The sequence below is a fragment of the Mastomys coucha genome, unplaced genomic scaffold (genome assembly GCF_008632895.1).
Source record: "Mastomys coucha isolate ucsf_1 unplaced genomic scaffold, UCSF_Mcou_1 pScaffold15, whole genome shotgun sequence".
NCBI lineage: Eukaryota > Metazoa > Chordata > Mammalia > Rodentia > Muridae > Mastomys > Mastomys coucha.
The window spans coordinates 111,331,435-111,346,259 of NW_022196897.1; the positions used below are offsets into that span (position 1 = coordinate 111,331,435).

At 44.1% G+C, this 14,825-nt stretch overlaps 1 protein-coding gene across 1 annotated transcript in view; it reads right to left on the bottom strand.

Moving 5' to 3' along the window:
• Nucleotides 1-9,435: 9,435 nt before the first annotated feature.
• Secisbp2l (SECIS binding protein 2 like) overlaps nucleotides 9,436-14,825 on the bottom strand; it is a 44,479-nt gene continuing 39,089 nt past the window's right edge. Inside the window, exon 18 of the mRNA XM_031371755.1 lies at nucleotides 9,436-13,313. Within this exon, the coding sequence (XP_031227615.1) occupies nucleotides 12,664-13,313 (650 nt within the window). The 3' untranslated portion in view covers nucleotides 9,436-12,663. The remainder of the gene's footprint in view (nucleotides 13,314-14,825) is intronic.

Genomic DNA, 14,825 nt, shown 5'->3' on the forward strand with positions numbered 1-14,825 from the left:
TTGCTATGGTGGGAGAATTGGGTTCTGATGATGGCAAGTGACCTTGGTTTGTGTTGTTAATTTTCTTATGCTTGCCCCACATCATCTGGCTTACTCTAGTGCTCCCTGCCCTTGCTAAATCTGACTGGAGCCTGTCCTTCCTGTGATCCTGGTTGTGTCAGAACTCCTCAGAGCCAAGCTGTCTCTGTGATCATGTGATTCTGTGATCCTGGAATCCTGGAATCCTGGGCTTGTTAGATCACCTGGGAGTGTGACTTTCTCTGTGTGTTGTGGAACTGGCTGCAGAGCTTGTGCCCAAGGTCTGCTCAGAACACTAACCCAGACAGACCGGAAGGAACCAGAGTCACTGGGCTGTCGGAGTTCCTGTGTGCCTGGTCCTGCTGGTCCCAGTTACTCCTAGTGTTGGGACAGATGTTGGTTCCTGCTCACCTCTGATTCTGGGTGTGTCAGAACGCCTAGGAGTGGAGCTTCCTCTGGGTGTTATAGGACTGGCTGCACAGCTTTTGCCCAAGGTCTGCTCAGAACACTAACCCAGACAGACTGGAAGGAACCCAAGTCACTAAACTGGCGGAGTTCCTGTGTCTTCTGTTCTTTTCTAATGTAATTCGGGTTTTCCCATAGTGTGTAAAAGGTATGGTGGAAGAAAGCCAAACAATCCATGGCTCCTCACATGTACACATGGGTGCAGGAAAAGCCAGCTGGCTTTGCCACAAAGCACAGGCAATGGCTGCTTCTAGTCACTTCTGTAATTTGAGCTTCCAGTCCAGGCCATCTCTACTGGTGACACACCTAGTCCACGTGTGCCACCTTCTCTGGTGAAGGGAGTGTCAGCCAAGTGTACAAGTGTATCTCCTGTGTTCATAGCCTTCAGAAGATCCTGCTGCTTTACCCAGAAAACCACCTTTCTGAGTTCATTGGCTAACACTCTGGTGAGTTTTGGATCTGCCCTCTGTCATTACTGTTACTGCTCTGAAAATGATGTCCTCATAAAGGTCTAATTTTGCCCTGACCACAAGCAGTCCAGAGTGTGAAGCTGCTTTTTCACTACCATTTTGTCTCCACAACCAACCTCTCACAGGATGGTCACCCACATCTTCCCAAGATGTTGTTGTACAAGATTGTACAAGATGGCCGTTTGAGGTTGCATCTAAACCTGCCATGAGAATCCGCATCTCCTTTCTCCCAGATAGATTTTTAAGCAGCTTTTTAAAAATGTTCCTCATGGCAGCTGAAGTTTGAAACCTGTCATTGCTGTGAAAGGCTCCACAAAGATGGTTACCAATGCTTCCACCTCTAATTTACCTAATCTTTCTATCCTAAGATGACAGAAAGACTCAGGACAGATGCACAGACTTTCAACGACTGTTCCTAGGCCTTTGAACCTGCATTTGCCTGGCCATATTTGTAAACTGCTTGACACACAATGATGCTTTTTGCTTTTAACGTTCTTCTTCCTCAAAACTGGAATGTAGCTAGCTGCTCTTCCATGCCTACTCCATTGTGATATTTTAAGAGCAAGCAATTTGTTTCTTCGCTTTCTTGGGTCCACAAATAGAGAATACTTTGTCCCAGGGTAGCTCCTTCTCAGCCATTCCTAATTTAGATGGCTTAATGAGATTTGGGACAACTGAGCAGATGAATTAGATGAGACTCTAAACTTTGTTTCAGCGGAATAATAAGTGGGGAATTTTGAGGACCTTGGGATGAGGTGAATAGATGCTACACATGAAATATAAGAATCTACAATGGACAGAGAACAGACTAATTAACCTAGGAAAAATTGATAAATTGTGTTAGTTAGGCTGTTAAATTTGTGACAGTTTTTTTGTTTTGATTTTTAATGCCAACATGATGCATTTTTGCGTTGTATCAGAAAGAAAGGAACATTTACCACCTGATATTAGAAGAAGAAAGAAGAGGGAGGAGGAGGAGGAGAAAAAGGAGGAAGAGAAGGAGGAAGAGGAGGAGGAGGAGGAGGAATAAGAGGAGGAGGAGGAAGAGGACTCAGGGGTCTGGGTATCACATGTGACTTGAGTCTGGGACTTAGGCTATGCTGTATAGGCAGTTCACAGCATTGTAGACAGAAAGCTCATGCTGGGTAGCCCTGACTGAGGCCAGACACATCTCAGCAGTGAAACAGCCATGGCTCACTCAGCAGAAGTCTTATGGAATCATCCTGGCAAATAACTCTAGTCAAAGGCCAATTGAATGCTTTCAGAGAAAGGTTGGAAGACATGGGTGGCTATAGTGATCATCGTCATAGCATCTGGCACAGATATACATGTCTATAACCCCAGTGAAGTGGAGAGGCTGGAGCAGGAAGATCATGAGTTCAAGTCCTGCCTGACCTACAGACAGAATTCCAGACTGACCTTCACAACTTTGCAAGAACCTGTTACTAAATGAAAAGTAAGAAAGGGGCTATGTTGTAGAAATATTTAATCCCAACCAGAGGTTTCTACTCTGTCTTTGAACAGATGTTCCAGGATGAAAGACACACACAGCCTTTATATTTATAGTAAGCCTTAAAGAACACTAGAGCTGGGCAGATACTACACTCTGTGTTGTTAGAATCTACTTCCTATACATAACCCTGAGTTACTATGTTTCATGTGGGCTGCTCTTAACTCTAATTGACCAGCCTTCAGGGCCATGTTCTCTTGACTCCTAACCCATGGTGGCTTCTCCTTCCTCCTCTCCTGTACCTTCTTCTCCCTTGTGGTCCCTCTCTGACCCCCAAGCCTGGGAAACCTAAACCCTACCAATGCCTCTTCTGTCCAACTATTGGCTGTTGGCATCTGTATTGACCCATCAGAAATAACTTGGGCCAAGGTGTACAGGCAGACTCTCTGGTCTCTGGGACAACCCGGGTCTTGGGGCTCACACTTAGCTTTACAATGGATATCAAAAGACCAAACCTCAATGGGGCCAGTAAGATGGCTTAGCTTACTGACTAAAACTACTTGCTGCCAAGCCTGATGACCTGGTTCAAACTTTGGATCCCACATGAGTAAACGGGGCTGGAGCACTGTACCTGGACTCCCAGCACCACACAGTGGGTCTGCACCTACAACTCCAATTCCAGGGAGTTTGGCTGGTGTCTTACCACAAAGAAGGGCTCAAACTATGCAGTCACAGGGTGACTTGAAGACTTTGTCTGGAATAGAGACAAATCCCCCGAATGTCGTCACTCTATGGCCTTGTTACCAAGTTCGGTCTCTAACTTAGCAGGCTCACTTCACAATGACTCTCCCGATAGACTCTAGGAACTTCTTTAATTTCTGTTTGAAATCTACTACCATATGGATAGTTTGTTGAGTCTTTTAGGATTTGGGGGGTTTCATTCTTTGAGGCAGGGGCCTTGCTGCATAGCCCCAGCTTGCTGCAGGAAACAAAGCTGGTGAGCAGACATATATGTATAATCTCAGCACTCAAGAGGCTGAGACAGGAGAATTGTGAGTGCATCCAGCTAATGCTAAGTGCTGCCAAATTACCTTCCCTAAAGCAAGGGTTCTAGGTGAGAGAGTTAACAAGGCCTTTTCTGGGTTTTCCACTCCCTCCACTCAGCAGAGGGAGGAGATGTTGCATTTCGGGAAGAGCCTCAGAATAGGTGACAGGGGCAGGGCCTGCAGCTTGCTGAGCTAGTGCAGGGCCCAGAGAAGAAAGGCAGACCCAGTGGAAGTGCAAATGGCCAGGCATGGTGACTCAGCCATGTGTAAGCGCTATCGAAGAGGTTGACCTCCACCAGCCGCTGATAGAATCCCATGAGCCCTTTCTGCCTCTCTGACTTCCCGTTGTAAGCCCCCTTTTCATTTACATACAAGTACTTTATTGATGGGGATGAAAACAAAACAGATGAAAATTAAATTCATCCACATGCCAGTTTAGACACAGTCCTTGATGACATTTTAGTCTCACGCAAAGCACATCTACACATTCCCCCTCACACGTAGCCATAGTTTTTTCTTTCCCTAATGACAACAAAAAAAAACAAACAAAAAATCATAATGATAGTAATAATATTTCTTTAAAAAATTAGTAATAATATCACATGCAATTTTCTACCCATTTCATTTGACGAAATCCCCATATTTATCATGCACTTGCAGATGGGTTATTTTAATGACTATCTGCTGCCACTGCGCAAATGCACCATAATTTACCAAATTTACCACAGAAGTTCACACAAAGGTTGACTGTAATATCCAAAATCAAGGGTTCTAGATAACCCTTTATGAGTGTCTCTCTGGCTTCCGACGTCCCTGCCATGTCTGTATGTTTTTACAATAAGATTTGGATGACATCCCTCTCTCTTAATATTCCCGTGTCAATCCCTGTTTCTTAGGATAACTTCCTGGAAGCTGGTTGCTTGCTTAGGTGCGAGAGCCTCCTCCTGGTGCATCTCCGCGACCCCTGGAGACCGCAGCGGGAACTGCGGTTCTGGGCTGTCACTGACCTGGGCCTTAGCTCCAGCAGAAGCTGGGGCTGGCAGGGGAGGAGCGGTCCTGCGCTTTTGCACGGATTGTGCCGGCGAGCCAGGCGACCAGGCGCGCTGCACCAAAGCTGCAGGAGCCCGAGAAGAAAGAGCCAGTGTGCGCCGGGCAAGTCCAAAGGCTTCTCCAGGCACAGCGACTGGCGAGGAGGGGTTCAGGGAGGGAGGCCACAGTCCCCCACCAGGACAAAGGGGCCTCAGTGCTGGTGAGCAGGCGGCTCCAGAGGCCTGGTGGTAGCATAAAGGGAAGCTGTGTCTCCGCAGCACTCAAGATCACCTTTGTCTTCTGAATCCAAGTCAAAGAAAGGTTACAGAAGGAGCCTGCAGGCTCTCCTCCCTCCACAGGGGTCTGGTCCAGAGAAATAGTCAAGTTCTTTCCCAAGATGCTGGGAATTGAGATGAAAATAGAAATGTGCTTGCCTGGTTGCTGCGACAGTGGTCGGTTGTGTAGAAGGCACGTCCTTTGGCCAGGGCTCCCTGTGAGGGAAAGCCAGATCAAAGGATGGGAACCCGTGGTCCGGAAGGGGCCCAAGCACACGAGATACACACGCAGCAATAAGAATTCACCCTCGTTGGGAAGTGGCGGAGATCCGGAGATGGGCTCGTTTATTCCCAGCAGACTCTAAACTAGCCAGCCATTCACTTGTGTCTACTGTCTCTTCCTACCAAAGGGGCAACTTTATGCTGACCTAATGGCTGCACCCCTTTGGCAAGTAGGGAGAGGCCAATGGGACAAAGGTAAAGGATGCCATCCTTACGTTTTCAAAGGTCTTTGCTTGATCTGGAGCTGACACAAGATTAGGTGTCTTGGACTAGACCTCTGTTGCCACTTAAGGCCAACTGGGACAAAATACTGGCTGAATGCACTAAGTCACTCCAGTAGCTTGTAGCTGATCGAGAAGCTGGGGTGAGCAATATGAACACCCCCCCCCAACACACTCCCACACACTAAATGTGCATCCATTTTCTAACCCTACAACAGGGCATCTCTCCACATTCACTAATTCATTCCCTCAACAGCCAACAATGACTGCCCAACTTGAGAGAGCCAACCCCTGACCCTGTTAATGATACTCTGCTACGCTTGCAGACAGGAGCCAGAGCCTAGCATAACTGTCTCCTGAGAGAGGCTTCATTCAGCACCAGATTGAGGCAGAGACAGCTGAACATCAGGCAGAGCCTGGAAAGTCCTATGGAAAAGTGGGGGATAGAACTGAACAAGCTGGAGGGGTCCAGATCACCACAGAAGACCTACAGAGTCAACTAACCAGGGAGTATGAATGTTCACAGAGAGTGGACTACCAAGCAAGGAGCGTGCAGGAGCTGGACCTAGACCCCCCTACACATTTGTAGCAGATGCGCAGCTTGGTCTTCATGTAAGAAGTGGAGCAGGGACTGTCTCCATCTCTGTTGCCTGCCATTGGCTCCGCTTCCCCCTCCCTGAACTGCTTGGTTGGGCCTCAGTGGGAGAGGATGTGCCTAGTCCTGCTGGGACCAGATGCCCCAGGGTGGGGTGGTATACAAGAAAGTTTCCCCCTTCTCTGAGGAGAAGGGGAGGGAGCATTGGGGGAAGGGACTTGTAAGGGTGAGACTGGGTGGAGAATAGGGAGGGTCAGTGATCGGGATATAAAGTGAATAAAAATTCTGGAGAAAAAAAAATAACAGTCCTGTTATTTGATCAAGGCCCACTGTCTAAGAATGACAGAGCCAAGACTTCAGATGTTTCTACACCTGTACACTGGCTTCCCTGACACTGAGTGACATGGACTATCGTAAAGAGACACAACAGGTGAGCCGCTCGTTGACTTATAACGATACTCTCTAATAGTCATTAAAGACTGATAAGAAACTAAGTTATCAGAGGGCTTCTAAGTCAGTCATGGAAAAAGGTCTGAGCTGAGAGGTGGGTGGAGAGACAGCTTAAGCCACTGAACTCATTCCTCATCGTATTGCCGAACACAATGCTCCTACACAGTGTGAAGCTTCACACTGACCCCCTACTGGGCACTCACTTCAGCTCTCTGAATCTTTATTTCAGTAACCCTACCAACGTTTCAGATACACTCATTATCATTACATTTGTACTGGTGATCTGGGCTCAGGGACATTTGATGATGCTGGGTTATATAATTGTTTTGGGGGTGCCCGTGACCCAGGACTGCGTAAGACAGAAAACTGCTCATCAGTAAGTACTATAGGTTTTCTGGCTGCTTCATCTACTAGCTGCTGTCTTTCTCCATCTCCTAGGGCTTCCCTATCCTCTAAGATAGAACAATATTGAAATTAATAACCATACTATGGTTTGTAAGTATTGAACCAAAAGGGGAAAGTACACATCTCTCACTTTCAATCAAAAGGTAAAAATGAACAATGAAGGTTGGAGAGGACATACCCAAGACTGAGAGAGGCTGGAAGCTGGGTTCTGGCACCAGCCAGCAAAGCAGTGAACCCACAAGGCTCATGAGGGAAACTGTGAGTACCAACCCAGTGCACACACACACATATCAGTAGAGCACAAGAGCCAGGTGGCTGACACAAGTCTAGCGGTATGACAAGAAAATCAGATTAGCAACAGGATTCCCTTAAGATAGAGCCTAACCCAGACACAAACTATTAACTATCCTCAATTCTGAAAAGCTAGGAGGCTTAGACAAGTGTACAGATGTTGGTTCACTGGGACTGAGGAAAGCTGCTGCCTGTGACATGCATGAGCAAGGTGAGATGGCACTTGGGATAGGAGCTGTGTCAAGCTGGGTGGGTATGGCAGCCCAGGTCAGGAAAGCCACTGTGCAGGAAGTGGAGGCAACTTAGGGAGGTGTCTCAGAACAGAACAAAGCAGGGTGACAAGAAACAAAGCCACTTCTTTATCTACAACCGGTATTAAATATTTTATTACAATAACAGAGCAGACTAGGACATCTTCTGAAAGGCAATACCTGCCATAGATACTGATTCCTCTGGTGGATATGGGTGAAAAAAATTTAAAAACCTTCTGGAAATGACCACTCCAGATGTCATCCGGAAGTCACAGGCTGGGGGTGTGCCCTCGGAGACAGAGTGCTTGCCTAGTGAGTGTAGGAAGTTGGCTTCAACTCCCAGCACCACATTTAAAAAAAGTGTGACTCTTGGGGAAGTGTCAACATCAATCTCAGCTCTCGCAGATGATGATGAAGGGCTCAAGGTTTTAGTAATTAACTATGGGTGTGGCAAACATAACAAAAGCACCAGAAAGAGGGGCAGATTTGGGATGTGATGGGGGAACCATCTCTCACACACAGCTTTAGAAATGAGTCACTTCTCACACATGAGCAAAAGCAGTGGTTTCCTGAGATGGAGTCTATGCCTTGCAGAGAAGCTAAAAGCTCTGCTGTCCTGGGAATAAAGTAGAATAATCAGAATCAGTTGAAAAAGCAGCAACAGAAGGATTCACTCTAACTTGTCATGTTTTCCACTCAGATGCCATTGAGCCACTCTGTGGCTTAGTGCTGGGCTTGCCCAGTACTCATGGGAGTAGGGGCTTAATCCCAGATGCCACAAAAGCAGCATGACATACTAGAGAAAGCTTGTGTAATAGGAAGAGCCAAAGGATACAGCAGCTTCACTGTCCTGTGTAAGCAACTGCAGTAAGTACAACATCAGGACCAACACTGCCATTGGCAACCCAACATCAGAACATATACTCTGATGTCACCAGCTAACATCAAGGTTTCATTTTTCAGTTACAACTCACTGGAGGTGTTATTTTAATAATAAAATATTCTGAAATGACATCACATGCATTTTTTAAAGATTTATTTATTATTATAAATAAGTACATTGTAGCTGTCTTTAGACACTCCAGAAGAGGGCGTCAGATCTCATTACAGATGGTTGTGAGCTATCATGTGGTTGCTGGGATTTGAACTCAAGACCTTTGGAAGAGCGGTCAGTGCTCTTAGCCGCTGAGCCATCTCTCCAGCCCCCACATGCATTGTTCAAACACAATTCTATCATATACCCAATAAACTACAGCACAGTGTAAACATACTTCCAAACGCACAGAAAAACCACATTTGTCAAGTGACTTGCTTTGTGTTGGTATTTGCTTTCTTGGGTGGCCTGGAACTGAGCTTATGATATCTCTAGAGACTTTCAGGGCATTAACTACTCAACAGATGTTTCAAATGGCCTCTTAAAATAAAACACCACCTGTGAACATGGCTTCCAAGTGAGAGCATTCCAGACTTGGAAATAAGCACATGGCAGCAGATCTATTGTTGAATATACTTCTCTTCCCCTTTCATCAGAGAAATAATACTTCACAGCTTCCAGCTGTCTTCAGGAACTACCAAAAACTCAAGTGACAAGTTTCTACAGCTTCTCAGCATTTTTGTGGGAAAGTGACCAGCAGGTGAGGCAGCATTCATTGCTCACTGCCCACAATGTCCCAGAAACTGTGTGTATCTGGGAACTCTGCCCTAAGACACAGTAAAGCCATGGCTGGGGCTTGAATTCCAGATCTGCCACTTACTGGCTGTGGGATCCCGGAGAGTTTCTTTGTTTCTCCACCACTACATCACCTGGAAAGGACAAAAGTCCCAGACATGACAGGGCTTCTGTGAACCCTGAGGGTCAAGCACAGGAAAGGAGGGATCTACAGGAGCCTACGGGAGTCAACACCACAACAGTCTGTGCAGAAGACAGCACACTGACCATTGCAGAGATTGCTATTAGCTCCTGTGGGAGGATCTTGGCAAAGCTGGGCGAGTGCAATGACCACAGCAGGCAAAACTTTCCAAATCTGCCTGCACAGGGGAGGTCAGGGAACTGGGGGTGACATCAGGATGCATTTCAAAAATCACCTAATTAGCATAGAGGACCCCACTGTGCAAAAAGGTTGTTATTACCCTCTGACTGTGAGATAACATTTATCCTTCATACAGAAAAAGAACACAGAAATTCTCTCTTGGTATAATCCATTAGTTTTGCTAGTTTTTATTAGAGCACTATAATTAAGACATTAAATTATAAATTCAGGTGATATATTTAGAAATTAAATTACAAAACAATACAAATACTTTTAAGGTGTGATGTGCCAACAAAGTTTAAATGCTATTGATAACTGGGGTCAGTTTTAGATTTTACAGAATCTGTGGTGTGTACAAAGGTTGAAAGGAATAAGGGAGATGGAAGAATGTTTGCAAATAAAATATTCCACAGAAAACATTTAAATAAAAAGCTTTCAGCAAATTAAATTAATGTTCTAATCTGTTGGCACAATGTACAGAAAATACTTACATGATAATTTCTGAAGCAAACAGCAGCTTTACAAACAGTAATACATACAATAAAGTAACAATGTGTTACGATTTAGCAGTTTTGTATTAAGAGGCGAAAATGAATGCAAAGATCGCTCTTTTATTTGCACATTGTAATTCCCACCCCACCCCTACTTTCCCCAGGTTATTAAAAAAAATCACACAAGAATGTTATTTGGATATTAATTTGTCAATATTTAAATTATTTGAATTCCTTTTGACTAATTCTTTTCCAAATACTGGAAGCATATAAAATACCGTCTCTTCAAAAATGATTCCAGTCAAAGCCTGTAAAAACTTTTCAATGTATAACACACGTTATTTTTCCATGTTTAGTCAAAAGAAATTATATTACATCATTTACAAAGATTAAAACCAGAAAATTAAGCTATTATGAACACCTGTCTTTGAGGAGTAATCATTACAACAAACAAGCTTATAGGGGGAGGAGCTAACCAGGGGAGTGTGATTTATGTGCTGATAGAAATCTAACACTAATTATTGCCAGTAAAACTACATCTACACACTTAAAAAAAAATCAGTTTTTACTTCTTGTGCCAATAAACTCTTATTCTTACCATTAGATTTATTTCTACGACTCCAAAGAGAGTCATACCTACTTCCAAAAATAAAACTTTCCTATTTCTCATACCTCCTCTAAAGCCTGGAACTCAATATACACAAATACCCCACGCCCAAATTTACCCAAAGGAAACAAATTGTAGACACACTGATGCATATTTAAGGATACTCTCAGTGTGGTAGCACTCTCCTTGATAAAATTTGGGCTGTCCTCTAGAAGTGACCAGTTCCCCATATAAAGTCTGTGGTCCCTTGGATTTATGGCCAGAAAGCCACTGCCTGTGAGCGGGCACCCACTGAACTTCTAAAACTATGGCAAAATTAAGTTACTGGTATTCTTAAGATTTCTTCAACTTCTCTTTTGGTACAAACGTCAAAAATCTAAAATGATGATTTGCTCCCAGAAGAGGATAAAATACAAGAAACTTTGAAAAGCCACTAACTCAAGATCAAGAGCTATCTGAACCACTGACATCAAGCAGGAAATAAGGTCATGAAAAGTAGGACAAGTTCTCGAATCTACTTTCAAGACTGTCAGTCATTCAAAACCTCCATCATTTCTTTAGACAAGTTAAGGCTTCCAAATATGCAGACAGTAAGAATCAGCCCATGTAAATCCACCTCACTGTTGGCTTCATTCCTTACGTCTAACTGAAGTATCAGATACTTAGTGCCTAAAGTCTATACTGAACAACAGTTTAGGCTGGACGGTATACTACTGTCCCCTTTAGCACACTAATAAAGTTGACAGACTGACATTTTTTATAGAGCAATGCTCCTAAACTTTCACAATTCACAAAAACTATAATATCAGCCAAGAATCTCATCTCTCCAGCATTAAATGCCAGCATTATAAAACTTGGAACGATCACAGTAGGTCCCAATTATTTCCGTAAAGACTATCTCTAACTTCTCTCTTGTGCCTCTGGGAGGCAGAGTCCTGCTCTGTGTAAGCAGGGAAGGAGAGCAGTCCCTTGCTGCTGCCTTCTGGCAGCACACAGGTAGGAAGCTCAAGTGCCCATCAAGTGTACTGGGGAGTGCAGGAGGAGACAGAGGACAAAAGACGGTGAAGTGTGATTCTCCCGTCTTACAGATACTTGTGAAGACAACAGAATCTAGGTGGTGGCTGGACAGCAAACAAAACAGCTCATTAAGATTCTCCCAAGCAAACACATACATTCCTAGAGAAGGATAGAAATAAATAATAGTGAATACAATTAATTTCTGCATATATTTGTATGTGATAAACTATATGAAGGATCAGCACAATTAGAATAACTCTAATTCTCTTCTTCTACAGCTTCTTCCAAGCCTTCCCTGAACATGCCACAGACTGCAAAATTCCTTTCCCTGACTTCCTCTAACTGTGGTTCTTGCTCTGAGGAAGGTGCAGAAATGTACGATTAAAAAACAGGTGAAAAGACTTCCAATGTGGATGCGTTTGAATATGCACACAGATCCACACCTCAAACCGAGAGGGTTCTAAAGCAAGCACAGCCGGACAGCCTTGCTTCCGGGTGTCTGCAGGGAAGTGCTGTGCTGGTATAAACCTGTCAGCGCTTGCCTAACTTTACATACTATGTACAAGAGCATTCCTGAGGTAAGAGGCAAGTGTTAGACAGAACTTGGCAAGTCCCACCATGGTGACTGCTTTTACAGACATCCACCCCTTCCCACAAACAAGATCAGCATGTTGATGCTCCGGTGCTCACCTAACTCCTGCAAGCTGTCTTAGTCCATCCCAACTTTCATGGGTTACAATGACCAGTACTTCTGAAATAAACATCATGGACCAAATAAAATCTGCATCCATTTGTAACACACAGCACTGTGCAGTCTTGCTGCCACAGCCTTTCAGTCCCCAATGCTAGCGCCAGCTCTTCTCACAAGCAGCTTCTATAAGTCAGACAGATTACCCCGAAGGAGATGAGATGGGTGTGCAAGCAAACACTGGTCCTTAGAACCTCCATCTTTAATTTGTAAAATAACCTTAAATAGCCATTAGTTGTTTTTTTTGTTTGTTTTGCTCGTTTTTCTTTAGAATTTGGTCTTCTTTCTTTTGTTATTATTTTTCATTACAAAGTAAGTTGAAACAAGTCTGAATTTTTTAAACAATTCTTAGAAATAGACTTGGACACTGCTAAAAGCAAAGCCAGAGATCATAACAAAATAGGTAAGAGCTACAAAAAGTCTGTTGGGAATTAAAAACACAGTAAGTGACTGGACAGTGGAAGACGTTGAGAGGGAGGTCAGGTACATGGCTGCAGCTGGACACGGCTGGCACTTCCTGAGTCATGTACTTTGGGGAGGGGAACTGGAATCAGGGTGTTCTTTGCTCGTGCTACTGCTGGGCTTCGGCTGGTCAGGAGTCCAGGTCTCACTGTCTGTCCCCGACTCCAGCCCCTCCGGCACTTCCGCTGCTTCCTCTCCACTTTGCTCTGCGCTGTCTTCCTCGCAGCCAGGAAGGGCTTTGCCGAGCTGCAGGGTCTCCATAGTCCTCTGGGTCTCTGAGACCCAGGACTCGATTCTACTATTGAGCTGCACTTCTTCTGATGTAGGTTCATGAGTATAATCCTCCTCCTCCTCCTCTTCATCATCCTCTTCTTCAAGCATGCCAGGTACAAGAGTGCTGGTGGTGCTGGTGATGGAGGAATTCAAAAGATCCCGGCAGCTGCCGTCCAAGGAGCCCGTCTCTGTGCTCTGCTGAGAGGCCCACTCCAGGTCGTCAGGCTTCAGCTCATCCTTGTCACCTGTGGGTTTGCCCTGGCTTGGTGCTGAGGTAATGCTGCCTACAGCCAGTGGCAGCTGCTTACCCACCAGGGTGGTGTCAAGGGCAAGTTTGCTGGGTTTCTCAGGAGGGCTGAGTGTACAGGGAGCCGCCTTCTCACTTTCTGACGTTTCCAAGCCATCTGAGGTCTCAACCATGCTCCTCCAATTAGTTTCTATAAGCAGTAAGCACATTGTTGAGAACCAGAAACACAGTTTCAGAGTCATGGAACTTATTTAAAACACTAAATTAAGAGCAGGAAAAGAATATAGAAATTTGTTGGCTCATAAACTGAGTGAGAAAATTAAACATTTAATTTGCTCTAAAAAGAGTTTAAAATGTAATAAAGTACCAGAATAAGAGGTAGGAACAGAATATAGAAATTTGTTGGCTTGTAAACTGAGAAGATGAAACATTTAGTTTGTTTTAAAATGAGTTTAAAATGTAATAAAGGAAGAGAGTAATGTTCAAAACAATGCATACTTGGGCTGGAGCATGGCTCAATGGTTAAGAGCATTGACTGTTTTTCCAGAGGTCCTGAGTCCAATTCCCAGCAAACAGATGGTAGCTCAAAACTATCTGTAAAGAATCTGATACCCTCTTCTAGTGTGCATGAGACAGAACACTCGTGTGTGTGTGTGTGTGTGTGTGTGTGTGTGTATGTGTGTGTATACATATATCTATAAATATATAATAAATATTTTTTAAAAAAACAATGTGTATTCAAATGAAGAACTAAGAGAAAAGATGTACCACTATGTTAGAAAGTAGAGAAGCTACTGATGCAAATATATGAAAATCAATATACTGCCTCTTTATACTCATGTCCCCTACAGCTATGCTGACTTCAAGGGTCCCTAATTCACAGACAGTAAGCCAAGATGTCCAACACAAATAGTTCTAACGTAAAGGGTCTGGAAGAGCACATCACTTAGGCTTTGTGTCATATGTCACTTCCACACAACCATGCATTTCTAGTGTTTGGGAAAGTCTGATTTACACTACACGGAACTTGGCTTACATAGTATGTGTTACATAACACAAGTGTTGACTCCAGGATGAGTATGGCTCTCCACTTCCCTGGGTTTATTATTATAGTAAAAAGATCCAATTATCTTACAGCAACTTACATAGTACAGGAGTAATGTTATTATTATGTTGTACACATTATATTTAACTTGATGGTATTGGGGCACTTTAGTCAGGACACAGTTTATACAGAAAGGGAAAACTAACAAGAACTCTCAACTGCTTCAGCATGGGACAGGGGCTCCCATTCTACTGCTGCCTCACGGATGTACCGTCCACCTCCTACACTCAGTCTCATTAGTGAAACAATCATTCCGTGTCAAAGCCCAAGAAACTAGTTAGTGAGCCTTGTCCTATCTTTCTTCCTTATTCTATGCCTCTAGCCCAGGAAACCTGTTATTGTCCTATGTCACTTCTAGCTCAAAACCTACAATTGGTCACTGCTGTTTTAACTTAACTCAGGTCTTAATTTTTCTGTCTTTTATGTTCTGCTGTATGTTCCTAGTTTATTTTGTAAGTTGGTTTTAAATCTATCTAACTGGCTTCTGGTGACCTTAAGACAAGATTTAAACCCCTCAGATCACCCCAGCAAGCCTGTCATGACATGATTCTCACTTATCTGCCTTTCTGGTGCCACTGCAACCTGCCTTGACAATTA